The sequence below is a fragment of the Aplidium turbinatum genome, chromosome 17 (assembly GCF_918807975.1).
Source record: "Aplidium turbinatum chromosome 17, kaAplTurb1.1, whole genome shotgun sequence".
In the NCBI taxonomy this organism is placed as follows: Eukaryota; Metazoa; Chordata; class Ascidiacea; order Aplousobranchia; family Polyclinidae; genus Aplidium; species Aplidium turbinatum.
The window spans coordinates 17899980-17927431 of record NC_137488.1 but is presented as its reverse complement, the minus strand read 5'-3'; the positions used below and the strand labels follow the sequence as shown (position 1 = coordinate 17927431).

General features: G+C 36.1%; 1 protein-coding gene across 2 annotated transcripts in view; it reads left to right on the top strand.

The window, feature by feature from the left end:
- The window catches only part of LOC145786609 (receptor-type tyrosine-protein phosphatase alpha-like), a 53887-nt gene that overhangs the window by 11984 nt on the left and 14451 nt on the right, over positions 1-27452 (top strand). The window contains exons 1-11 of one of the 2 annotated variants that reach the window (XM_082598295.1): positions 11686-11984; positions 15593-15661; positions 15829-15941; positions 17844-17986; positions 18263-18359; positions 19120-19193; positions 20450-20584; positions 21364-21501; positions 21811-21959; positions 22399-22534; positions 23183-23289. In XM_082598295.1, coding sequence (XP_082454421.1) covers positions 17948-17986; positions 18263-18359; positions 19120-19193; positions 20450-20584; positions 21364-21501; positions 21811-21959; positions 22399-22534; positions 23183-23289 — 875 coding nt within the window. In that variant the 5' untranslated portion in view covers positions 11686-11984; positions 15593-15661; positions 15829-15941; positions 17844-17947. Of the gene's footprint in view, positions 1-5941; positions 6263-6843; positions 6941-7576; positions 7718-8450; positions 8622-9990; positions 10128-10795; positions 10875-11685; positions 11985-15592; positions 15662-15828; positions 15942-17843; positions 17987-18262; positions 18360-19119; positions 19194-20449; positions 20585-21363; positions 21502-21810; positions 21960-22398; positions 22535-23182; positions 23290-27452 lie in introns of those variants that run through there. The other variant, XR_014291304.1, reaches the window with a different exon arrangement.

Below are 27452 nucleotides of genomic sequence, written 5' to 3'. Positions count from 1 at the left end.
TTGCAACTCTAAAGATTATTGTGTTGTCAGGGCCGTCGCTGCAGGGGGCGTGCCCCTCCCATGACAACGACCTGTGCAGTGTGCACACACACTTCAGGCACTGAAGAAGAACTGGTTTTAACTTTAGTTTCATTAACTAGGTGGCTAGTAAAAATATTACTTTTCATGTTCTTTCCACTTGTGTGTTGATCCGAAATAAAATTTATCGGCGATTAATTATCGGCGATAATCAAATATTGCCTTTGGCGATAACGATAAACGATAACTGAAAAAATAATTAAGCGATAACGATAAGCGATAAAAATTTATCGCCGATAATTATCGCCGATAATGCCCATCACTGTTTGTATTACAGAATGTCAGTAAGCTATTCCTAAAATCCAAACTGTTGATGTTCGAAAGACCACGGACGTTTGTGAAGAGCAAGTGTTTTATAAAAATTATTTAAATACGTAACAATGAATAAACAATGGACAATTTGCGATAAAAGTTACTGCTGATCCAAGTGGGCATTGTGACATATTTCCTGCTTTTATGGGTTAATATGGCTTAATTGTGTCGCAGTTCCTGATTTACAATGCTTCTACGAAGATTTTGACAAAAATTACTCTCAAGAAACACAAAAAGTTTGTCAAAAGCCATAATTTGACAAATTTTGACCTTATTAAAAATTTTGACTTTATTTTGACCTATAAAATTCTTAGAAACAGTCCCACAGGTGCTGAAAACAACTTTATTCTTTGATTCGTAGACAGACGAAGTCCTTAAAAAATTTTGACTTTATTGGCTTTTACGGGCCCTAGTTATAAGGTTAGGGTTTTGATCTTTACCCAGAACCAAAAAAAAATCCAAAGTGCAAATTTTTGTTTTCAGCAGCTTTAAATTTTTCTCAGATTAGGACAGAATTCCTTATCTGGCAACGATATTATTTGGCTATATTTACACTTTATAGTGTAAAATAAGGTCTAAAACAACTACTCAGTTTATTAACAGTTATTAAAACGTCCGAAATAAGAAAGCAAAGTACTGTACTTGACACCGCAGCTAGAATCTAAAAGACATCTTGACTATGAATATGATCACATGGTCAGTTGGTCACCCTACGGCCTACGTTCAAACACAAAAGTCAGGACGCATTCCAAAATCAAACCGAAAACAGCGGAACATGCTAGTCGCATGCCGTTATAAGTAGTTTTTGCATATCTGTTCGATTTCGGAAGACAACAGTTTAAATGCTCTTACTTATTGATAGTATTTTATGTCAAATTTATAAATTTCACATTTTGGCAACATTTCCACACAAAATTTCCATATTGCCACATTTTTACCACAAATTTATCATTACCACATTTTTACCACAAGCATGATGAAAATACCACAATTGTGGTAATTACCACCAAAGTGGAAGCGACTAGTTTTCGAGATATTTGACAATGAAAATATTTTTGAAGTCGTTTCTCAAAATCTTCAATTAGCAAATCACTTATTTTCAGCCCTGTTTACCATTATGATGTCATAATTGCACTTGTTTAGTTCAATTAGTTCATCCTGCACAAAAGTTCAAAACGCAAGCAAAAGTTGAAATGAACTGTGTTTAAAATAAGGGAGACATAAACATTCAATGAAAACAGTTGTGAATCAGTACCTCACAAGAAAAATATCCCGAAAGTCATGTGTTTATGAATGCAGCTTTATATTGAATAGATAGGCCTACTGAAATGGATACTGTACAAATGAAATTTTATTCTAAGCCTTTGCTAAGGCCAAGTCTTTGCTGCAAGAAGTTTTTTTTTCTGGTCTATAGGCTAAATAAATGGCATAGGCTAATAAAATATGCCTTTGACAAGTAGGATGCTGTACAAACAACCCAGATATATTTTGCTGCATGAGGCAACGCATTCTGCGATAGATACAGCGCTATATAAAAACAAGCTAAAACCTAACTTTCTAGATATGAAACAGGGATCGTTTCAAAATAAGACTAGGTCAGAAAGCGAGGCAGACTCCGACACAGCTCAGCATCAGCCAAGAGCAGTTAGCTATATAAAAACAAGCATTATTATTATTATTACTTGGACATGAAGCTGGGTGATCAAGATAAGTCCTGGGTTCCTCCTATAAAGTATGCAAACATTGCACGCAAACCCGTTACTGGGCTCAAGGCTAAGAAGTTCAGAGTGTCATGGCATAAAGAAAGCCGTGGCATCAACATGAAAATTGATACTTCTGCACGGTGAGGATGTTCGAAGGAAGTTGGAACATTATGTTTACATGGAGTGTGCAAGGCAGTCATTGCATGGACGTTGCTACTTCTGTTTTTTGTTTGCCCTCTCTAGTTTCAAGTGGTGATTTGCTTGAAACAATGGGAAAACGGGCATGACTGAGAGTAACCTCAATACCTTCAGTAGTGTTTTGGAGCAAGGTCAAGTTTTTTTTCTCAAAACCAAATTTCTACCACCTACTGTAGTAGTTAAAGATTTAGCTATCAAAAGTGGTAGCTGGAATCTTGGCTCCTCATCTCGATCAACATGGCATTCCTGACTCCAAGGCCAAGATTACGTTCTTCCGCAGCAAGGATAAAATTCTAAGCAGCTACTTTACTGAATAACATAACTTTGTATTCTGTAATTATATAAATGGCTTTCGTACCTTGATGGGGTGTCGCTCAGTAGGCCAATCATAATAAAGAGTTGCGTTTGTTCATCGACAGCTTTGTTTTGCTTATTTGTCTAGTTTGTTAAGCAAAACAATGTATGCATTTTGTTTGTACTTAATAGCTTACTTAGTAAGTCTGATACTGTTGAAGTCAACAAATATATTAATGCAAAACGCAAGTTATATATTCTACATCTTGTATCCTCAGGCTTACTTCACATCATATTTTGATTGTTACTAGGCCAGTAAACGTCAGTGACGTTCGGTGGCTTAAACCGTTGGGAAAGCAACTTGTAAATATGCTGCAGCAAGGTAGTAGGCACAAAAGGCGTAACCGTCGGGCGAAGCCCGAAGGCGTGTTGCCGAAAGCAACACTTCCAGCGGGGGTCTGGGGGCCTCCCCCAGAAATTTTTGAAAAACACTTCCATTTTGGTGCGCTCTGAGAGCATTTCCAAAACAAATTAAAAATAAAAATCTGTCAAATTGTGCTTCGCCTATGTCGTGATCATACATCCATTTAATGTTTAGAAGTCATGAACAATCTTAATTTTAACGTTGCAGGACCAAAATCTAGTGTTAGACATGGAATAATAGTTGTCTAAATATTTAATTCGTCATGAATGTTCATTCTGAGATATTCAGTTAGGCCTACACTACAAAAACTAACACTTAGGCCTAAACATTACAACCGCAAGCAATTTGTACAAAAAGCTGGATAAGTTTGCCTCCTGCGTATAGAAGCTTAACAAACTAAATATTGCATCCGCACCTGAACGTTCATTGGCGAAGTAACGTTACATCAACGCTGTAAAAAGGGCAAAGGCATGACTATGAAAGCTAGTAGGCTAAAGTACATGGCGAGGAGACATCAAAAAAACAGCAACAATTATTTCGGCATTATGATGCTTGTGCTGTGTACCGTGACGAGAGACCATTCTGACGAGTTAGTCTAGCCGCTCTAGCGAATGTATGCATTGACGTCACTGGGAAAGCAAGACTCACCTGGTCTCACCTTAACACATCTGATTGGCTAAGCAGCTGGTGACGTTTTGCAAAACGAGTGAGGATTGGATAAAACGAAGGCGTTTTTTGACATTTTTGAATCTGGATAAGCAACTTTGATAGTTGCTTCCCTGGAGCCTCAGTGATTGTTTCTGACAGAAGCGTTTGCGTTAATTGGCATTTATAGGCAAGACATGCGGTTTGGTGAGGACTTAGACTACTCACAAGCGTTACGAGTAATTCTAGTCACGAATACAGTAACTTTCAAGTTAAAACAGACATGATAAAAATAATAAGAAGTTAAACCTAGAATTCAGTCATTATATTTTGCATAGTTTTCGCTCAGGTAAGCACTGCTTTCCTTGCTTTCCCTCACCGATCGTCACTGGTAAACGTTAAATAGCTGTTTGTTTGGGTTGTAATCAACGTGATTGGTTCCAAATGGCGTTTATACAACTCAGAAATGTGCCTGGGATTACTTCCAGTTTTGTCTATGTAGTAAACGACACGACGTTAACTCTATAGGGTCTCAAAAATTACGAAAAAAATATTTTTGCTGTAACTCAAAAACTAAAGCCAATTCGAGAAAAATTAGTGCATTTTCAGAATAAGGGGCCTCGAAATAACTTAAAATGACTGCCTTTATATAAAAAAAAGTTTTGTTGGACTATGGAAATCGATAAACATCGTCAAATGATTCAAGAAACTGAAAGCAGTAGATATTTACTACGGTGAAGGGTGCACAAAGAAAATCATGTCTGAAATGTGGTAGAATTCGACATTTTAAGAGTAATACACGTGTCAGTGTTCATGGAGTTGCTAATTAAACCACTTTGCTTGCTACAAGTTTGTGTTACTGCCTCTTATTGTGTCCATTAAGATGCTAGAGTGCATTAGAAGATAGCGTGTGAGCAGTTTCAAGGATAAGCGAAAATTCGATATTTTGAAAAAATTCAAACCAGGTGAACCAGGGTCAAACGTTAATATTTTTTTGTGAAATTTGGTGTAGGAGATACATTTACCAAAAGGAACAATATTCCAAACTGACAAAAAGTTTAAAAGACAAAAAAAAATTTTTTTTCGAGATTTTGCGCCAGCCTACTATTCATGGCACTTTTAATTTCGCTTTCCTCTATTCGCTTTGTCTGGAAGGCGCAATTATGACGTGTGAAGAAACATGGATGCATTGTTTACACCAAAATAACGATTGCAGCCTGACGGAAATCATTAATCCCTAAATCACTCGATTACAATATTAGGTAGCTTCTGCACTCACCTACAATATAACCACAATTGCAAGAATAAAAAGATTTCATCCTAAATGTTTTTTTTTCTGAAATGGGTTCCTTCTGTTGTATAAAATTCGAACCACATCATGCGCGTTCAGTCAGTGTGAAGTCATTTTGATGTAATGTTGCAAGCAGTTTCAGAAATATTTTGTTGTGTTTGAAAACATATTTTATAACATATACTCAAATAAAACAATAGGGTTTTGTGTTGCTGCAAATGTTAGAACAAGCGTCAGAAAATGATACAGTTTGAATATTTCCAAACTAAACTTAAGTGTACTTTGTTTAGTGTCCTATAAATGCTTAGAAATTATTCTGTTCTGTGAACTGATATAGTTTTTTTCTTCATAATAAACAATTAGTTGAATAATTTCACAAATGTGAAAGGTATAATCACTTGAGAGTAATGCGATTACACCAGAAAACAATAGTCCAGCCGGAGACTTCTCCGCACCAGTCCATGAAAAAATTAAAGCAATAGACACAAAAGGAAATTGAACTAAAGCGTATTGTGGTGCGTCATGGGGGTTCCCCTATCTTCTAGCAAGCAATAATGCGACGAAAAATACTGCGAGTGATCAAATTAAATACGCACAGTAAGGAGAGTTTCGAAAATTTAATTACGCACTTAACGGGTTAACATTAAACATGACTTTATGGATTTATAAAATTGTGATGATTAATACGCTGGATACGAAAGTGTGCTTGCTCGTCATTCGTGATGGTTGATTCACAATTTATACCCAACATTACACCAACGATAAATAATGAATGGGTCATTTTTCCTGATCAATACTTGCATAGAAATGGTGCGAGAAAATAAATCCAAAATATCAATTGGCTGCAGTAAAAACGAGCATAGAGACGTTTTAGCAACGTTAGAGCAAGCAACTAGATGATATGAATTATTGGTTAGATTTTATTAACTCAATACAAAAATAAAACTTCACTATATGCACATTGAAGATAATTCATTGGTGCAATTGTGATTACAGTTCCACCTCGTCTAGCTGAGGCTGAACCTCCATCAGATATCTTCAGCAACAGTTTCGTCTTGGCTTGTAAAGTGGAGGGAAACCCAATACCGATAGTAACTTGGAAGATTACAAACAACAAATTTAACCAATCGGATGAAATAATATCAAATTCAACCGACTCTTCATTCTCTCTTGAAACTTCTGTGACTGGAAATGTTGTTGAAGCAAAATTAAAGATGGTGGATGGGGAAGTGTGTCTTGGAAGACGCAACATTTCATGCTGGGCAAGCAGTGACATGGATAAAGAAAATAAATTGCATTCATTTACAGTAAACAATGGTGAGGTGTTAGATGTTAAAGTAAACAATGAAATACATAAACGCAATAGAATTTAAAAAATCAATTTAACATATTATATAAAAAAGGGTCTCAACTTATTGTTGCTGAAACAGAGTTTGCTCGAGAGTTGTTAATTTCAAGATATTTGGCTGGTTTGTAGGTTGGGTACATTTCTCAATCAAGTATGGCCATCTGGTGTAAAATTAAGAAGCAACTCGATTTTGTGCCAAGACTTATTCTGAAACTCAATGATGTATGAATTCTTGCGTGACTTTCTATGTTGTATTCTCAATAGGTGCCCTACAAGATGTGCCTTAAGGTCCTGAATTTAAGGGGTGTTATAAAGTATATAAGTTACATTTGAATAATAGAAATCTCTACTGTTTTCTGCTCATCACCTTAATGTGTAATAGTTTAATATTAATAGAGAAAAAAGTATGATTCAAAGCTGATTAAATAATTGTAATGCACGGTAATAAATAATCAAATATTGTTTTTAGAAATTATTGTAGTAAAACATAGACTTATCGGATATAAATAAGTTACATGTCAAAAATGTTCATTTTGAAATACTTTTAAAGAACCATCGACTTTTTTGCTTCCCATCTTGAACGGATCGTCTGATACGTCAGCCAACGTCACATTTACGTCATCTTGCGAAGACAACGGACCTATCAGGTGACCGGTATTTTCTAATAGATATTTTAACCTTATATTAATAGGTAAATATAGTCTCATGCTTGATCCTAAACGTCAGACAATGTTCTCAGTGTAGTTTTTTTGCATGACCAACCGAATTAAAGAACTTGCAATAACGAGAGTTGTAAATATGTAACTACTGTACTTAGGGTACTTCGTAATGATAGCTAGGTAATTTCGTAACAGCTTCTAGAAAGTGATTACCAAGTCAAAAACACACACACACACACACACACACACACACACACACACACACACACACACACCAGTAAACTAGTTATGGCAAAAGTAGAGCTTTGATAGATAAAAAGTACTTTGTTGTGTTACAAACTTACAAATTTAACGGGCACTGGCAGGATTTTTGCTGAATATGATCATTGTCAAGTCTCTTTATAATTTCAATAATTTTTTGTCTTTGAATTTTGATTTAGCCTTGAGATGATAGTAACCTCGCCTGGGAAGTTTTTTTACGGCCACAATTTGGACACCCCTTATCTAAAATGTATTACTTTGGTCAATTTCATCAGAGGTCAGAAAAATATTGAATGATGTACACAGGTGGATCTAAATATATCATGCTGTTAAAATAAAGATTTTCTAAATATTGTATTGCAGTTGCTATTTCCTCGTTGCGCAGTACACAACTGAGCAAGTGACAGAACAGCAACTTCAGCCACCTACGCAAGCCTTCCTCGATAACTTGAGAATCTCTAACTCTTTCAATGGAGCCCCTTACTTGGCATTAGCAGTAAAGCAGTGAGTGAATTGTGTTTTTGTGAGTAAGATCTAAGTGTAAAACGTTTTTTTTTTTTTTTTCAAACAAGCACTCTTAGTTTGATGCTACCGATATGTATGGTATGTAAAGATGATATGAAATTTCATTAATCTGCTTTATTACTATGAAACTACTTTTATAAGAAGAAACTAGCAAACTTAACGTCATTATTATCAACCTGCAAAATATTGACAAGTGCATTTTTAAACATCGCCTAGTTTTTGAAAGCGGAGTTTAAGAAATTCTTCTAAACTATTGAAATTCATAATAAAGATGAAACAATGGTTAAAGGCGAATGTCTTCTTCTTCTTGCGCATGTCACGTTGTTAAGTACAGGCACAGCAGCCAATGAATTGTGTGTTTATCGACTTCAAGCAAAAACTTTACAGTTTTATATCATTTAATGATTCGTTGAAGTTTTAGATTTGTGATTGCCCATAGAGGAAGTGCCTTAGTGCCTGATCCTTTCTATGGCTTTAGCATCTTTTCAATGAAAAAAATAAAAAATAGTGTGTTTATCGAGCGTTGTTAGGTCCACATATCTACCCAGGGGTCGGTTACAGGGCATTGGTAGACAATGTGGTATGCAGTCTGAAAATCTGAGCCACATGCACAAGATGGTGTGCATGGAAAAATAATTGAATAGTGTGTTGATTCTAGTCGTTTATTTATGCAATTAATAAACAACTCACAAACTATGCTTCACGATTGCAGTGATAAAAAAGCTCAACCAAAAACGTTTGTTCTTGGGAACGGACAAAATACAAGCTGTGACGTCACTGGGGAGTCTAACAGAACGTCATCATCGCCGAAAGGAAGCGTGACAAAGAGTGAATCAGTCTACCAAGCGAGGAATTATCCTCTTGTTCCCAACAAAGTTTACAGGTAATATAATTAATAGACTAATTCAGAGACTATCACTGCTTTCGTGAAAAAGTATAGCCCATGAAGAGAAGTTACTTCTCATCATACTGGAGACGTGGGCTGCTGTCCTACACACTATTATAACTCTTATAGGTAGATGATTTATAAAGCAATGTGAAAAAATATCCCCAGTTTTATATGTTTTGAAAACAACACAAAATGCTGAATGACTCGAATGGGATTTATTTAAATGAGCTTTTTTTGAAGATGATCTGGTTAGCAATCGAAGTCGATTGTTTGGCATGCAGAATTTAACTGGCTAAGGAAAAAGTATATTTAGGGGAGACCGGGGCAAGTTGAGCAGGTTTTTTTTAAATCAAAATTTTTTTTTTTTTTTTTAACTTTTTCGAAGACTCAAGTATTGCATTTTAAAAACATGTTAATAAGCCAAGTTTTAAGACAAAAACTGGTTGGTTTTATTTTATATTTTGCACTGTATTCAAGTTTAAGTAACGATTGCGCAACTTGCCCCGGATTATTTTTCCGGGGCAAGTTGTGCAACACCATGGTGGGCAAGCTGTGTAGCACCATGGGGTAAGTTGAGCAACACTAGTGCCAGGGGCAAGATGAGCAACATGTTACGACCATATTACAGTTGCACAACTTGCCCCGTCATCAATTGCACAACTTGCCCCATTCACACTTTTTTTAAAGAACAAAAAATTTCAAGAAAACTAACAAATGTACGAAAAAATTTTACCTGCGAAAATACAACTACATCATAATATGTCTACTGACCCCTACTGCTAAAGTTTGACTAGTTCTACTGTGGATCCAAAAATCAAAATTTCGTTTGCATCCAAATTTAGATCCTAAGACCTAAACACCTTATATCGTTGATCAAGCCTAACCTGCCCAAAAAACTGATAACTGCGATTCACGTGCTTCAAAGGAATTATAGATAAAATACAATAATGGCGTTAAAGATTCGTTACGCTATTTATTTCCATACAAACGGGAACTTGCACAACTTGCCCCGTTGCAGAACTTGCCCCGATCTCCCCTATCTGTATTCTCACAACAAAAGTTTAATTTAAAAAAAGAAATTTATATATATATATATATATATATGTTACAATTATTAAAATTAGTTACTGATTTACGAAAAACCTTCAGTCTGTTTCATCTTAATAATATCATTTGATTTCTTGATAGGATCATTTGATTATTCTATTTGAATAAGTTTCTTCTGACGATCCTATTAAAGTGAAGCAGGGTAACAGTAACTAATGTTGATGTAATTCGCTCCGCTTGGCTTTTCGCTTGGCATTGAGCACTTTTTGTAGCATTAATACATTTATTGTTTGTATTACGTATACAATCTTTTCAGATTTTACATCATTTCTTCTTTGCTTCGTCCTGATGGAACCATAACTTTCACCTCTGGTGAAGCAAGCGTGTATAACACACCTTCAAACGCATACACGGGTGACGAAGAAGACGGAAGTAACACAGGAAGTAACACAGGTAGACTAAAATAATTCGTCATGCTGAAAGTAATAAAGGTTTATTTGCCAGTTCAACATTCAAATAATATTAGAAACGTCACTACTTTTTGCTGAATTATATTGCACATATTAAATAATGATAATAAAAAAAATATTCTTGTCTCTATTTTCACTATGATTATAAAGAACACTGCAATTTACAAACATTTTTGCGACTTTATGTAATCTTTGGTTCTCTCTTACATTTGAAATAACAATGTAATGGTAATATATTTGGTAGAGGAAATTCATTGCGCGAAAGGAGGTATAATATAAAAATAATAATTAGCCATCCCTTTGTAGAGCAGTAATTTGGTACTACTTGGCACATTTTGTGCCTCTATTCACAGTCCCATTTTCCAACACTTCGTTAGTTTTTTATTGTATCCAATCTTTTGGCCGGTGGTGGAAGATTTAGATTAAGTGGACCGAAAGGCAAAACAGCCAATCTTCGTGTCCACTTTCAGGCATGCCTTTAAATGTCCTGCCAATAATGCAACCGCGTGCGTTTGAGCGGTGTCGACGGGCGCCCTTTGGAGTGTCGTGTCAGAACTCCCACCACTCGACTATGCAGCTGATATTAGTTCAGCATTTAGTTGAACTAATATCAGAGAATCGTCTCCTTATATAAACAAAAACTGTTTTCAGGCATAATAATCGGAGCGTCGGTTGCTGCGTTGGCACTGCTTGTGGTTGTTGTTATTGTTGGGATTGTAATAGTGAAACGGTAAGTTTATTTTAAGGTTACCATTATAGATCTAAGCATCACAACTGACGTTGAGGGTAACTCGGCATAATCACACATGTCTCATCAGGTCAGATGAGTCGCACACAATGGAATCAAGGTAGACTAAAACTTACTAAGGAAGAACTCGTTATACGTGACCTTAGCCAACAATATGTAACAGTTTTTGGTTTCCTAATTAATACATTTCATTCGGCTGACTACTTTGTTTTGTGACCTTTATTTATCCTTTACTCTATTCATAAGGTTGGCGTAGACCTACGTGAGAAGTATTAATTTGCTATTATACACAGTATAGTTGTAATATGCTTGCCACATGCTAGATTCTATTTGTAATCAAGGTTTATGGATCACTAGGAGTTTTTGCAGTTCTAGCTGATTTAATTTATTTTTTAATTACTTAACTGTATCTAAATTTAAAATTGGCAATGGCCCAAAACACAGTTAAAGAAGAAATCAAAAGGATTCTGGCCACTACAAACATATTAGATGAAGTAATATCAGAGAGAAAGACATTACCCATTGAAACATGCATCAAGCAAGACGAAGCTCTCATGGATGAGATAGCTCAAAAACTGGTAAAACATCTTCTTGGAAATAAAGTATTTCAACAACAGATGGAAAATCAAATAAATGCTTCTGTCAAAGAAAAAAGTGCTCAACTGGACAACAAATTTAAAGAAGTTGAAAGAAAACAAGAAGAATTAGAACAATACTCAAGAAGAAATTGTATCTTGATACATGGAATGCCAGAAGAAACAAAGGAAAATACTGACAAGATTGTAGAAAAATTTTTAAAAGAAAAATTGGACATCACCATCACACAAAAAGATATTGACAGAAGCCATAGGCTAAAAGCAAAGCCAAACCATTGCAGACCTTTAATTGTCAAATTTACAAACTATCACATAAAATATATGGTGTATTCTCAGAAACGAAAATTAAAAGGAACCAAACTTCTGATCACTGAGTCGCTCACAACTCAAAGACTGAAATGCATCAGAATATTAGAAACAAAAAGGCAGGAAAAATAAATCCATTCGTACTGGACAACAGATGGGAAAATATTTTACACCAAAGCAAAAGACAGCAGTAAGAAAATTTTTATGCCCTTCAACATTGAAAATCGTGAGCTTTAAATTTCTTTTTATGATAGACATGATACATTATTTACATATTACTGATGAAAAATCAGTTAGTACTCTCTGATACTGTTAAGTGTTTCTAAACTATTCTTTATACCGCAAAACAAAACAAGGTTTTTACTTAAATGACACCTCACTTATGCCATGTATGTCAGAAATCTTGTAAAAGAAACCAGAATTCAATTTGCTGTGACATATGTGATCAGTGGGCACACTTGAAGTGCATATCTTTAACTTTGCCACAATTTAAAAAACTTGGAGCCTCTGATGAGCCATACTACTGTAACAAATGCATGTCATGCATTATTCCTTTTAATAACATATCAAATCTAGACCTAACTACACTTAATAATGATAAACCTTACAAGGTAAATGAGCTTTTGCGTGATCAAAGCCAAAGTTATTGTGAAATCAAGGATCTATCTTCAAAGATAAATGTCTATGAAAAGAATCAACTGTTATTACTCCATGTGAATATGAGAAGCTTAGTTGCTAATCTTGCAAAACTAGAATCATTGCTCACTGAAATGCCAAGGCTACCAGATATAATTGCCGTATCAGAAACCTGGCTTAATGATAATCGTACTCAGTTTGTCCAGTTGCAGGGATACAATTTTATTTGTTCTCACAGTACACATGCAGACACTAAATCAGTAGCAGGTGGTGTGGGAATGTACATAAACCATTCAATAACATATAATCAATTGGACAATTTTGGTTTAAACATAAAAGGTTGTGAAGAATTGTGGGTAAACATACCAGCAACAAATAATAGGCACTGTTTATTTGGTGTTCTTTACAGACATCCTCAACATAAACTTGATGAATTTCAAATGAAACTCTGTGAATGTATTGACACAATAAATAATCTAAACAGGAACTACTATATATGTGGTGACATTAACATTGATCTTTCAAAAAAAGATGTTAACTCATCTGTCAAGGCCTACTCTGATACACTTCTCAGTTGTGGCTGTCAGCAACTAGTGGAGACTCCTACCCGAGTAACCGCTAAAAGCTCAACTTTAATTGATCATTTTTACACAAATGACTTAAAAAATAAAATTATGTGCCATACTTTGCTACATGACATTTCTGATCATTTTCCAATTACAATTGCAATACAGTCAATGAAACCCAAAGAGGGGAAACATACTCATACAATTAGAGATACAAGAAATTTTTCGGCAGAAACGTTCTTATGTGATCTTGAGAATTCTCTTACAAATCACTGTACATTAGATCAATCAATCCATAATCAATTTAATGACTTTATAGATACATATAACGACATACTTAATAAACATGCACCACCTCGAATCTTGACAAGAAAAGAAAAAAAGCTCAAGGCTAAACCATGGATAACAAAAGCAATCTTAAACTCTATCAAAACCAAAAACAAATTATATTCCCTAAAAATAAAAACACCAACTGATACATCTGCTCATGATGCCTACAAAAAATATAGAAATTTGCTCACTCATATTAGGGAACGAGCAAAAAAGATGCATTACAACTTTTTAATTTCAGAGAGCAAACACAACACTGGAAAGACATGGGAAACCATAAATGATATCATTAAACACAAAAAGAAAAATGCAAAAATACCAAAAGAAATAATCAATCTTAATAATGAAATCTTATCTGAACCAACACAAGTGAGCAATTGTTTCAATGATTATTTCACTGAAATTGGTCCTTCAATGGCATCGAAGATTCCTTTGTCAACCACTGGGTCTCCACTAAATTTTCGAAGTGTTCCATATTCCTTTTTTCTGTCACCCATCACTGAAGAAGAAGTGCTTAAACATCTGAACAATTTGTCGTGCTCTAAAAGTACCGGCTTCAATGGAATACCTATGAAATTTATAAAGTTATCCTCATTAGTAATAGCACCCATCCTCACTAATCTATTCAATGAATGTATTAATCAAGGTGAATATCCTGACATCCTAAAAATTGCTCAAGTGACTCCTATACATAAAAATGGATCTAAAAAAAGCTGCAGCAACTACCGACCAATATCAATCCTGTCACCTTTTACAAAAGTATTTGAAAAATGCCTGTTTGACCAAATGCACAAATATCTAGCAAAAAAAGACCTTATTACATCTCACCAATTTGGTTTTAGGCCAGAGTATTCCACTTCACTTGCTGTTTCAAACATTTGTGATGACATTTTAGCAAATCTTGATAACAAAAAAACCACCTGTTCGGTATTTCTTGATCTTGCTAAGGCTTTTGATACAGTCGACCATACTATTCTCATTAAAAAAATAGAAAAATATGGATTTCGAGGCCATTCCCAACAGTTGTTAAAAAGTTACATCAGCAACCGTCAACAATACACAGTTGTTAATGGTGTTCCGTCCACTTCTAGAAAAGTTACCTGTGGAGTTCCCCAGGGTTCAACATTAGGACCTCTCCTCTTTTTGTTGTATGTAAATGATCTGCCAAACTCAACAAAAATGACTGTTAAATTATTTGCTGACGACACAAATCTAATGATGGCAGACAAATGTGAGAATGACTTACAACAAAATGTGAACACAGAACTCGAAAAGGTTCTCACTTGGATGAAACTTAACAGGTTATCAATAAATTTTACAAAAACAGAATACATGCTTATTACAAACAAAAAACAAATAAGAAATGTTAACATTAAGATTGGGAGTAAACCAATTCAGCAAAAAGATCAAATCAAGTACCTTGGTGTCTATATTGATAATAAGTTAACGTGGAAACACCACATAGAACAAGTCTGTGGGAAAGTTGCAAAGGGTTCTTGGGCACTATTAAAACTGAGAGATTATGTGAATTCAGACACATTGACAACCGTTTATTATACTTTAATTTACTCCCACCTTCAATATTGCATTACTAGCTGGGGTAAAGCTTGCAACAAAGTTCTAGACCCTCTCAGAAAAATGCAAAAAAGAATAATAAGAATAATCACAAAAAGCGATTATAGAGCCCATACCAGTCCATTATTTTTTAAAATGAATATCTTAAAGCTGGAAGACATATGTACACTGGAAGTAAAAAAACACATGTTCAGAGTCTGCATGAACTTGTACCCTTCTGCCTACTGTGCATTGTTCACAAGTTCTTCACTCATCCACAACCATAACACTAGATATCAAGCAAACAATAATTATTTTGTTAAACGCACTAATACAGAATTTGGCAAAAAATCCATACAAGTATTTGGACCAGTAGTGTGGTCAGAGGTTCCAAGCAATCTCAAAAAGTTATCTTTTTATGATTTCAAAAAACATAGCAAAGCATCAGCTTTGCAAAGTTATGATACTTGATAAGTGGGTCTTCATTTGGCCTAAGCTCTTACATTCAACAATGTCTATTGTCATGGTGTCCAGTGTCCACTGATTTTCATGATTACTATTTGTTGGAAAATCTCGCACACAATTTTATGAAGCTGACAATTAATTGTAAGCTACTAGTCGAAGTATTAGTCTTGTTTGTGTTTTCTTTTTTGATTGTAACTAATTTGGTTAAATTGTTGATTAGTTTCATAACTCAAATTATTCTTTCCAGGGTGGCAACTGACTAGTTGACCGTATGGTCGTTTCGTTGTCTCCCTATCAATAACAAAACCTCAACATTGTATGTATTATTGTTTTATGTCACTTTTGTGTTTTGTTTTTTGATAAATAAACGATTGATTGATTGATTGATTGAGATTTAGCTAATTTACTTGGTTGTTTGTTTATTGGTTTGATTTACCTACAAGTACGAACTTGACTTTGCATACAGTTGTATTGTTTTTGTAGACACAGCATTCATGTTACGTTCTATCGACTCACTGGCAGAAGAAATGGCAAAACAAAGAACGCCAGTTCGCATCTGATTGAACCATCACAAACAAATGGGGTTACTTTGCAAGGTATCAATCAATGGTTCTTAATTTTGATTCAACTGGAAAACATTTTTTTACACCAAGAAATATCCGGGATTCTAATAGAATATCTTTCCTTGACCTTTCATATTTTATAAGTTTGTCACCATGTAGCCTACCAGCAACGGATAAGGTGCAGCTATACACTGCAATGAAGTAACATCCAGTAGCATAGGGGCTAGTTAGTGAGGCAAAGGGTACAATTGCCCCCCTGCCCGCGAAATATTTTAAATAAGCATATTAACCTCTGTTACAGCATCATTTGACAGAGTTTTGTTCTTGTATTAGGCTGAAAATACTCTTAGAATGCTCAACTTTTAGGTATTTTTTTCTCAAAACTTGCTGATTGAGACCCCCCAGGCCGGGCTCACTGACATGTGCGGTAATTTGCATTTCCCCGCCCCCCGCAAATTTTGTGCTGGCTACGCTCTTGTCCAGTAATAAGGTTCTTCTTGTGGGTAAACATCGCTATTCCAGAATGGTGAACGGATTTACCCTCGGCTTTAAAGACACAAAGGACAAGTCTACAACCATCAGTCAGAAGGCTTAAAACACAACATCTTCTATAGCAACGGCAAACATAATTGCCATCTGTTTAATGCTAGTTTTTTTTGGTTGGAAAAGCTTTCACGTTTTACTGGAACTTATCTATAGAACCTCAAACGTTCTCTTGCAGTCCCTTTCAAACATGAATGTCGCTTGGCTTCAATCGGCTCTGAACAAAACTACAACTATCTAAGTTTGATACCCAGTAGTCTGTAACTGACATCTTCATTTGAACGATGTTTTTCATTAGTGTCATTTATGGACGTTGTGAAGTTCAATAATGAGAACCCTTCTAAAGTGCACTTCAGCTACAATTAAAAATTTTACAAGAAACACAAGATCAGATTCAAAGAAACTGATTTGGTATTGATCGATCAAGGAAAATCTTTTCAGTGTTCAGGGTATAACAAGTGTACAGATGTAAAAAAAAAGATTTGAAATAAACAAATCGAAACAAGAGTTTTGAATCGAAACAAAACGACTAACTTTGAAATATTTTTTCTAACTGTCTTAATCATGAGTAGTGCGGCTCGGCTGCCCTCACACTGGCGTCGGACTATTTCACTCCAACATGCATAAATGGGAAATGACTCCATCAGCGATCTGTGAGTGTGACAAGGAGGAACAAACCCCAGACCACGTTATCTGCAACTGCGCCATCTTCCACACGTGAAATGGTGTGCGTGGTCCGCGTGAACAGGACGACGAATCAATTCAGTAGCTGCTCGACACCTGCGCAAACATCTAGACCGAGTCGCCACCACTGCTCAAGGGTGCTGGTAGGCAGAGCCCCTGACCCTTAAAGTGGGAGAAGAACATAAAGGTTCAGACAAAGGAGAAAAAGAATCATCAGATATAGTTGATGATTAGAAACTAAATTCTTAAATCAAAAATCTCCTGTTGCCAAGAAAAAAATTTTTAAACCCGTTTTAAATAAGAGAAGTGGTATTTTCTTCGTCCAAGAAGAAACCAGGAGATCTTGTCAACAACAATTACTATCCTTCAACCACCAAACGGAATCGAAGAAATACAGATCTTGGGCTATACGACCAACCGCCAGTTTCTCTTCAGCAATCGTTCAGTGTAATAGAAAACCATCTTAATCTGGGTTGGCTAACAGATAGCCACTTGGCCCAAAAGACAACCAATGACGATATCAGCTCTGGCTTGTTATTGTGTCAAAAAAGAAAAGCAAAGTTGCTATTTTCAAGTTGTTTTGTTTCTTTCTTGTGTTGTTGTTTATACACTGCACAAATGTCTGGCCCAGACAAGTGTTGCTTTCATAACGTGCGCAATAATAAGCCTACTATTTTTGTTGTTAACTTTCCATTCTGTCTTATATAGATGGCTCAGGAAATGACACGTACATCAACATCGAATACAAGCCGAAAGCAAAAAGTGACACTGCTATTCTACTATCATGCTTTCAAAACACGTATCACAGTCTCATGGATTCTCACAACAAAACCTTAAGCAACCAGTTTGCGGTAAGTACAGGTTTTGCTATTTTGACAATTCCTTGTCTTTCCAACGTCTGTCCGACTCTTAAAAGGACGTCAACATGGCAACGTCGAGACCTTGGAATTGACGTGATGATCGTCTTCTCTTACTTTTCAGTCCATTTATCACTCTAAGTTTTCAACCATAGGATACAAGAATGGATAATATAAATAAATCTGCTAAATGTATCCAAAATTGATCGTAATAGTGAAAGTTGTTCGGTTGAAACGTAGCTCAAAGATGAACCCTTTGTTAAATCTCAGGCAATCGAAGCATCAACAGGCCACAACGAACCTTCAAAACAAATTGGACAATTGGAGAAACATCGAAAGTTAAATCGCTATAAGAACATCGTACCTTGTAAGTGGCATATAAGAACAGAAATTTTTGACCAAATTATTGTTTTCCTCCAGCTATTCTTTCTAATGTACCTTTGGCATGTTATTCGCAAAATTAAGATATCAACAACGCAAAAATGCGATAGGCCTGCAATTTTTATGCTTCTGTTTTAATTGAATTTTCCGCTAGTTTTGATAGGATATTCTCTTTAGATACCAACAACCCCATTACGTTGGGCAGCAAGAATAAAATATTTTGAAATGTCAAAATATTAATTTTCCGCTCAAAATTCTATGTTTTATTTTAGTTTCGTGTTAAATTCCTTCCGAATAACTTGGTTTCACTTTGAGAAAAAACATCTCTTTCCTCAAAGACCTACCATTGTAGCAAAATGAAATTTAAAAATAAAAAGCTGTAGTATTTTTAGTACAAGCAACTTGATTGCACACTTTACTGCAACTACAAATTGAATTAGCGAATGAGTCTTTGAAAAAAAACAGTTTTATTTCTATTTTCCCACCCCTTTCGTCTCGTCATACTTAATACACAAGCCCCTGATATTTGGCCATGGGTTTTGTTTAAAAATGTAAAAACTTAAAAACTCCTACAATCATACTGCTTGCTGGTCCTACTCATGTTAGTACAACTTTAATGCATTAGAAGGTATTTTTCTGCAATAGACATAAATTGTATCTTTTTGCCTTCCAAGCGTTAAGATATATTTGCTACCAATGAATCACTTATCTTGAACAACGCTTGTATAATGTCGTATACATTTCAGATGATCATTCTCGGGTGATTTTGAAAGTTGCAAATGAAAAAGAAAACACCTACATCAACGCTTCGTATCTGAACGTAAACTGTTGCTATAGATTTATGTGAACGTGAAATTGCTCGACTTATTGTATTTTAAGCCAGGGATGAAGGAACCACGTGGGCCTCGTGGGCTTGGGCCCACCTACTTTATTTTCTGGGTGGGCCTGGCCCACCCACTTCTGAAAGCCAAATAGTTTTGAAAAGGTAGCGAAATATTTGACAAAGATAACCTGCAGTTTTTGATGATATAAAGAAAGTAATTTTAGCTGCAGCAAGGGTAGAGGATGCAGCAACTTTGTCTCTAAAACAGTTGTTCCCAACCTTTTTGTTGTCACGGACCCCTTTAGACAAATTATTAATTCTGCGGACCCCTACTTAAATTTTGTCTAAAACTCAATTAACATACTATTGACTATTGTAATAATTATGCTACTCAACTACTGTACTGTGTCATATTGCATTGCTGCTATGACTCCTGCGGCAAATATCAGGTTGAACAGTTGCTCAAATAAGAAAATGAATGAATTGTTCAAGAAATGTTAGCAGTATTCAATTGTTCAAGAAATATCAGCGTTTGATTCTGAAGGCTTCCATGATCTTGGTCTGAAAATCAGATCTGCATCGAGAAATGATTTTAAATTGGCCGATTGAGACATTGTCAGTGCACGTTTCACAACAGGCGAAGTGCTCTTTAATTGCACTTTTAGTTGTTAGGTTTGGGTTTAAGTGCTCCCCGGCCCTTGTCAACAATTGTTGGATTGACATACCAATAACTTATATGTTTTGTTTCTTGTTTCCTGTTATATTTTATTTCTCTATGGTTCAACAAAGCAAACTCTTTACCAAAGCTTTATCACTATAAAGCACAATTTAACAATTTTGTAATCGTTTTGGCCAAACTGGGCCAAAAATGGAAATGTTTCGCTTGTTGGTACGTATAGCAATCATGAAAACTCAATGTATAAATGATATAGAACTTGGAATGCAGCAATGCCAAGGGGAGTCTGGGGGCAAAGCCCCCCAGAAGTTGGACTTTGACTGCTGCGCCTCTGGGCCCACCTACTTTTAAAATGGTTCCTCCATCCCTGTTTTAAGCAAAGGATTTGATCACAATGTGTAAAAACGATTAAAAAAGCCCTTCTTACATTTACTGGCTTAGATTTTTTACATTTCATTTGGGATTGTTTTCAGAATATTAATGCTATTCTACATCTAACTGTTGTGAAATAAATAAATTTTATTATTATTATTATTATTATTTTTACAATGTTTCAAACCAAGTTTCCTGTTTACAGAGTTACGACTGTCCCAAGCTTTTTATTGCCACACAAGGCCCACTGGACAATACTATTGAGCACTTCTGGCTCATGATATGGCAAGAAAATTGCCGAGTTATAGTAATGCTTGCTCAGCTATTCGAAAAAGGAAGGGTGAGGGTTTCAATATTATTTAAACCCAGAAAGCAAATCAACCGTTTTTACTGTACCTCAAGGTAAAAAACGGCTAATTTTCTGTCTGGGAATGTATATAGAAGTATTTTTGGAGTTGATTACACACCGGAGTGCTATTCAATAAAGATTTAAAAATGGTCATACAAATCACGCAAAGAGGATCGTGGTGTTTTTGCAAAATGGACTGGGAAATCGAATCTAGTGTGATATCACATAAACCTCCTTTTCAAGTTTTCACTTGTCCAATAATTTTTGAAAGTTGAACTTTTCTTGAATGATGACGTAATAAAAATAATGACATAAGATGATGTGACTTTCCAAAACTGACTGGAAGTTGAGATTCAAAGGAAGTATTCGTCATACGTTGCTGCATGACGTAATTATAACGAGTAGCTTGCAAGAGGCTGTTTGGTAACAATGCATTTCCGTGTGGTGGGTACCACTTGTTTGGAAGCGTCTTGAGAATTACGGTATGCCGGTTTGCACACGACTGTTCATGAAAACTCTGCTGTCTGCATATCGGTTCGTTTTGTATTGATTCAACGTCTGCAAACATTGAAGCAATACAAAAAAGACTGAACTGTTTGCTTGGCTAGGAAGTTGTTTTCTGATGTGAGGTAGGCTACTAAGTTTTCATCATAACTACATCAATTACAGTATGTTGTCATAGACGACCATAAATATACCGTTCAGATTTTCATTGAAAATTGTCTAAACAGGTAATTATTATTTTTTGTCAAGTTGTTGAAACCTTTCAGAAAAAGTGCGCTCAGTATTGGCCGAACAGTGGATCCGTTCTGGAAACTACTGACTTCACGATCAAAGCAAATCAGGAATTTGTGAAGGGGAGCTACGTAGTGAGAAAGCTGGAAATGAAATCAAAGAAAGAGAAAGATGTAAGATGTGTCCAGTAGGCTACAGTCAAACACGTAAAAAACGCAAAGATGATGATTGTTCGCAATGTGTTTCGATGTTCACCCAGTTTGTTATTCTAAACCAGTGGTTCCCAAACGTTTTTAAGTGCGACCCCAGATCTGAGTTTGGTGAACATCTTGTGACCTTAGACATGGACAACCTGGATAAACAATTTCAACACTTTATCATATTTTCAACCCTTTTTATGATTCATCACATTGACAAAAATGTAGACCAAAATTCTGCATAACTACTCTTTTTCTTTCGTTGACATTGATGTCTTCAACAAGGTTGAACCAGTGATTGTGACGCAATATCAATTCATGGAGTGGCATGATCACGGTGTTCCCATAACAACATCAGGCATAATACAACTCCACAGCGACGTGTTGTGGGCATACAAAGAAGAAACCTCGGGTCCAATCGTCACCCATTGCAGGTTGGTTTTGCAGAGAGGGTAAGCCGTAACTACAATTGTTTTCAGTGGAAATGTGAAGTAACGTGATACTTTTTGTACTCAGCCAATTAAAACATAATTCACAAAAGAGGAAAAGTCTTAACTTTTTCAGACAAATTTTTGCAAAAATTGTTAGCCTACGTTCTTTCGAAATTTTTCATAATTGGGTTAGTGGAGTGAGACTAGGACCGTTGAGTAACCGTACCACCAAACAAGAGACTTCTAACGAAAACAATAAAACTTCAAAGGAAACGTGGTGTTTCTTCACACTTGGGCTTTTGGGGAAAATTCCGCTTCCCTGAAATGATTCCCGGTCCGGGCCCAAAAGTACTCCCTGAACCCCAAACACAAACAATAGGCCTACGTGTTCCAAAACAATACATGGGTGAAGCTTACGTTTTAACTTCATACGTACTTTCAGCGCTGGTGCTGGCAGAACAGGAGCCTTCATAGCAATTGATCACCTCCTGAGAGAAATGGAAACAAAATCCTCTATTGACGTACATGCAGCTGTTATGGAAATTAGAAAGGATCGCTGCAATATGGTTCAGACATTGGTAAGATGTTAAAATTTTGGTTACTTTCAAGATGAAAGTAACGTCAAGTTTTGTTTTCACTTGTATTGTTGACGAGAAGTCTATAAAGATTCAACCTTGTTTTGTTTCAAATTTTGCTTTATTTTAGTTGGCAGGTAACTTTTGATTGATTTCAAGTAAATCTAGTCAATAAATTATCACATTTTTCTATTTTGCTAAAATGGATTTATTATGCTTATGTGCATAAGCTAATGAAAACTCAGTGTCCGCCCCCATAGCTCAGTTGGTTAGCGCGTGACTTCTTCAATGAAGAAGCTTCAAGATCAAGCGGCGCAGGTTCGACTCTCTGGGTGTGCGCTTGAGCAACGCACGTTAAGGACTGCTCTCCATTTAGCGGCATCTAATGGATGGAATAATTCTCCGGCAACAACAACAGGAGATTTCACTCTGTCAATGTCGGTGACCGGGCCTGCGTCAGTGATTCAAAGCCTCTACAAACATGCGAAACTGCCAGGATTAGCTTTGCAAGAAGCTTTCCCAGTCCTAGGATAAAGATTCAATTAATCAATAGTATAGCCTACTACTTATATTAACTGCAATAAATAAATTTCAAAATAATGATTTAATATTCATGTTTTTATTGACTAAATTACAAGAATTCTTCTATAGGTGCAATACAATTTCATTCACAAAGTGGTGGCGGAAATTTACCTCCTTGGATGGACTGACTGTGACGTCAACAATTGTGTGGCCACGTTGAAAAATTACTCAGCCCGGTAAGGATGATACCTTGTCAGATGGACTGATTTTTAAATGATGTCACACAGTGGCGGCTCCAGAAATGGGGTGATTGGGGCTATTGCCCCCACAAAACACAAAAAGTAACTTTATTTATGGTGTATTATTATATATATAATATTATTACTTTATTTATAATGTAAATTTATACAGCATTGTGTTTTGCTGAAATCGCCCCTCTCCCTCTAAGGCTATTTGCTGAATCAGCTTCTGGTGTCACATCCAATTTTGTTGAAAAAAATTGCTGAAATTTAGACTTTCTTAACAAACGTGTTTACAACCATCAGCAAATGAATTAAACTGTATGGGTGTCCTTGTTTCTATCTCATTCATCATCATCATCATCATTTTCAGACTGTGGTAGCCACCGACTGCTCAGCAAAGGCCTTTCCCTTTTCTTGCCAATCCAGTTAATTGTGTGTTTTTATGTACCAGTTTGTTGATCCACATTCTTTGTCAATCTCGTCTCTTCATCTCTTTTTTGGCTTTCCTCGTTTGCGTTTCATTTCCCAGGGTGTTAAGTTGTTAATTTGATAGTCCAACTATTTTGCTGTCCTGATGTCTTGCTGTATGAACTGCCTATGACTATTTTAGTTTTTTAATAGTTTTTTACGATATCCCTTAATTTGTGTGATTTCAAATCCATTCAGCAGTTTTTTTGTCCCGTCATAGTAAACCCATCATAATTCGCTCGTGTACTCTTTGCATTGATTTTAGTTTAAGAGTTAACTTTTTTGTAAGGTTCCAAGTTTCCTCGCCGGTAGTCGGACAACTCGGCATGCGACAATTCAGCAAGTGCTTCAACTCAGCAATTACATTTCAGCTACTGCCAAGTCAGCAAATGAGATTTACTTGCTCACGTCGGACCTACTTATGTTTAGGCATATTTGTTAGAGAAACTAAAAAGTCATAAGCTACAGGGAAATATGAATAGGCTAACAAGCAAGTGTTTTTTAAATAAGAGTGTAAGGATAGTAAATCTATGATTTCCAACTTAATTCTCTATCAACACTTAACGTCGCCTGTGGGGGCCTTGATACAAACAACTAGTCGTAGGCTACTGGTCTTAAAAAAATTTAAGTTTTTTTTATAGTAAACATTTGCACTTTACAAATACAATTGTAAGATCTTTTGCATTACCCTGCTGACGGTTAGTTTAGTTTGGTAGTATTTAATTTTACATCTCCGCATAGTTGTGTGAATGAGTAGGTCGTTTCAACCCGTTCTTGGGAAAATATTCATGCTTGCATAATAATCGGAAAAGCAACATTTTGCTTTTATCTTTGTAGTGATCAAATGACTTTCCTTTCGATTACTAATATAAACAAAGAATTGTAAAAAATAATTAAGAATTAAGAATTGTAAAGATTCTATTTGAATATGGACCTTCTGATGATCCTCCTTTTAGGTGAAACAGGCTGTCAAGGGTTTAGATAGTAATAACTATATTTGATTTAAAGACATACTAAATGAAATTTTCAAACGGGAATTAAGCATTAAAATGCGTAAACTGAACATTCAAGAATACATTCCAAAAAAAAATTACCGAAAAAAATTTGTTTTTAATGACGCTGGCAAGGCCCAAAGTCCAATGTTTCATTTATTTTCATTTTTTTTCACAATGACTAAAAAGTGCAAACACAGCTCGAGAATACGTCACAAAAGACAGCAATAACAAAAGCCACGTTACAACATCTGATGTTTTAACATCAGATCTGAGGTTTTGAGCAAACTGTCTGATGTTTTGATGTACATACATACATAGCCTACAGTTAAATCGCCGGCAGTAACAACTGTTGCGTGCTTAGCTGATTGCTCGTCTTTTGTTACGTAGACTGTACAGTAGGGTGTACCATTTTTCAAAAAGTTTTTAGAAATTATTGCGGCTATGTATTACGGGTTTCCACTTTTGTTAAAAAGTATTTTGGTAGAGTTTCAGAATTTTCCCGCCAAAACTGTGGTTCTGCCGCCATTTTAAAGAAATGGCGTCCAGATAAGATATTATGAAAATCTGCAGCCTTAAACTGGCATAATGTGATCATATAATATGTCGATTACGGGGTTTTTGGGGTCGCAGAACATGAATCTGAAGTCAAAAGTGCTCTACGACAACAATTTTGCAAAGTGAAATTTTACCACTTGAAATTTATGGTGAAATTTTGCAGACATGGACACAACCTCACCAAGAATACCTCACCCCAGAATGAGCATTCCTGAAATATTGTCAAACTGTTGAAATAACAACACGATTCATTTACAAACAAATTGAGTTAATCTCTCTCAAACACGATCCATCCCTGTTTCTTCTGCATGCTATTCCTTATGCTTCAGTCCTGATTGATTTCAATTCCCAGTATTTCATCAACACAATTATATAGCCTACCAGAGTTATGCAAACACTCAATTCACTGAATTTTTGAGGAATTTCTTTAACATTTGAGTTTGGCTAAGGTAGCTTTTTTGTAATTTTAGAACTGTTCTCTGTGCCTTTGCAGTTTGCATGACAAGCAAGAGAGCTTGCCGGTGGCTTTCGTCAAAACACCTGTCAAAAAAATCAGTGATTAGCTTAATCCCGCGTTCCGCAATATCGTTGACCATCCTTACGTTCAAAACGAATTTGCTTAGTTTCTTATAATCACTGAAATTTTTCCATTCTGATACTGGCATTTGTTGCCACTCTTGATCAGTAAGTTCCAAATTGCTTTCCCAACTGTTGCCTCCAGCAATGTAGCCTACAAGTACCTTGCTACTTCCCTGAATTGACGGCAGTCGTATCAAATACCTCCATCAATGACATCTTTCTCTCTCCAGTCTTCCACCAATTTTATAACGGCCTGTTCCTGAGATGATCTGGTGCCGTCTGGTCTCATGCACCCCCAGAAGCTTTCATTTCTGCATTACCTTCATCATCAAAACTAACGCCAGATACATATACACAGCACTGTTCTGATGAAACATTTCCTCTCATTTTCAGAATCTTACCGGCCCAGTGAATTATTGCCAAATCAGGGGCCTGGAACTCATCTCTGATAATTAATTTGGGAGTGAGAGAACCTATAGTCTTATTAGCCAGTCTATGAGCTGCTGTGACTGATATTAGTATCTTCGACTTGTATGCCGGACGCTTGAGCCACATAGCGAACATTGTTCTTTGCCGATAGCTCATCCAAGTCGATCAGATGTTAAAGGTATAGGCTAGGCGACGTAATACCCATTTTCTTTTCCATTCAGGAGTTTTCCAGTTGTCACTGTCACTTTCTGTTTCTTCATCTGCACTTAAGTCCAACTTCACGGTTTTCAGATTGTCAGCAACATCCTCTTTCTGTTTCCTTTCACCAGCTGCACTGTGTCGTTTTTCTCTAGCTCAGTCCCGTCTCTTCTACAGAGCATCTCTGCCCAATGCGCAACCTAGCCTACTTGATCTCTCTGGAGCTAATTTTTCAGATGTTCCAAATCTGTCTCCCAGTCAGTAATACCGGAATGCATGAGATTTGATCGCGAAGTAGTCTTACATATATTCAGAGGATCCTTGAGCTTTTCTTCCATATCACGCAAACGTTTTTTTAAATGAATTACTATTATTCCTCTCACGCCTGGAATCAAGTTCTAGATACCAAGTTTCATACAAATTATTCAGATGCCGGTCTATATCCGCATTTTTAACAATAACCTTTCACGATTACTTCTCTTTTCCAGATTGTTTCTCGTTTTTCTTGCCAAATACCTAACCCACGCCAAAATGATGGTTCCATACCAGGGGAATTTCCTCCCTTGCTATCACGATGGATTGGTTGATCGTTCTGTGACTTTCGTCTCTGAGGAACAACAGCCTAGCAAGAACGTCAGAGCTTTTAGGAAGCTTTGGAACACCTAGTCTTTCACTAGTGTTCCCAATGAGGAGGAACTTTCTTTTTGGTTTTTGTGCCAGTGATCAGTGTGCTTCACCGGCCGTTTCATTCAGTGCCATTACTGATCGGAATCTTGTAACTTGCGTACGATCACTATAGCTACTCTTCGAGTCACTGAGCTAATGATGATCTCCGTCGTGTAGAAGTAAAGCATTTACCCAGTTGGGAGAGTTCATTTTGGCTTTTCGAACTTTTTGGTCTGCCTTGGGGTACTCTGTTGCCGTCCATTAGTT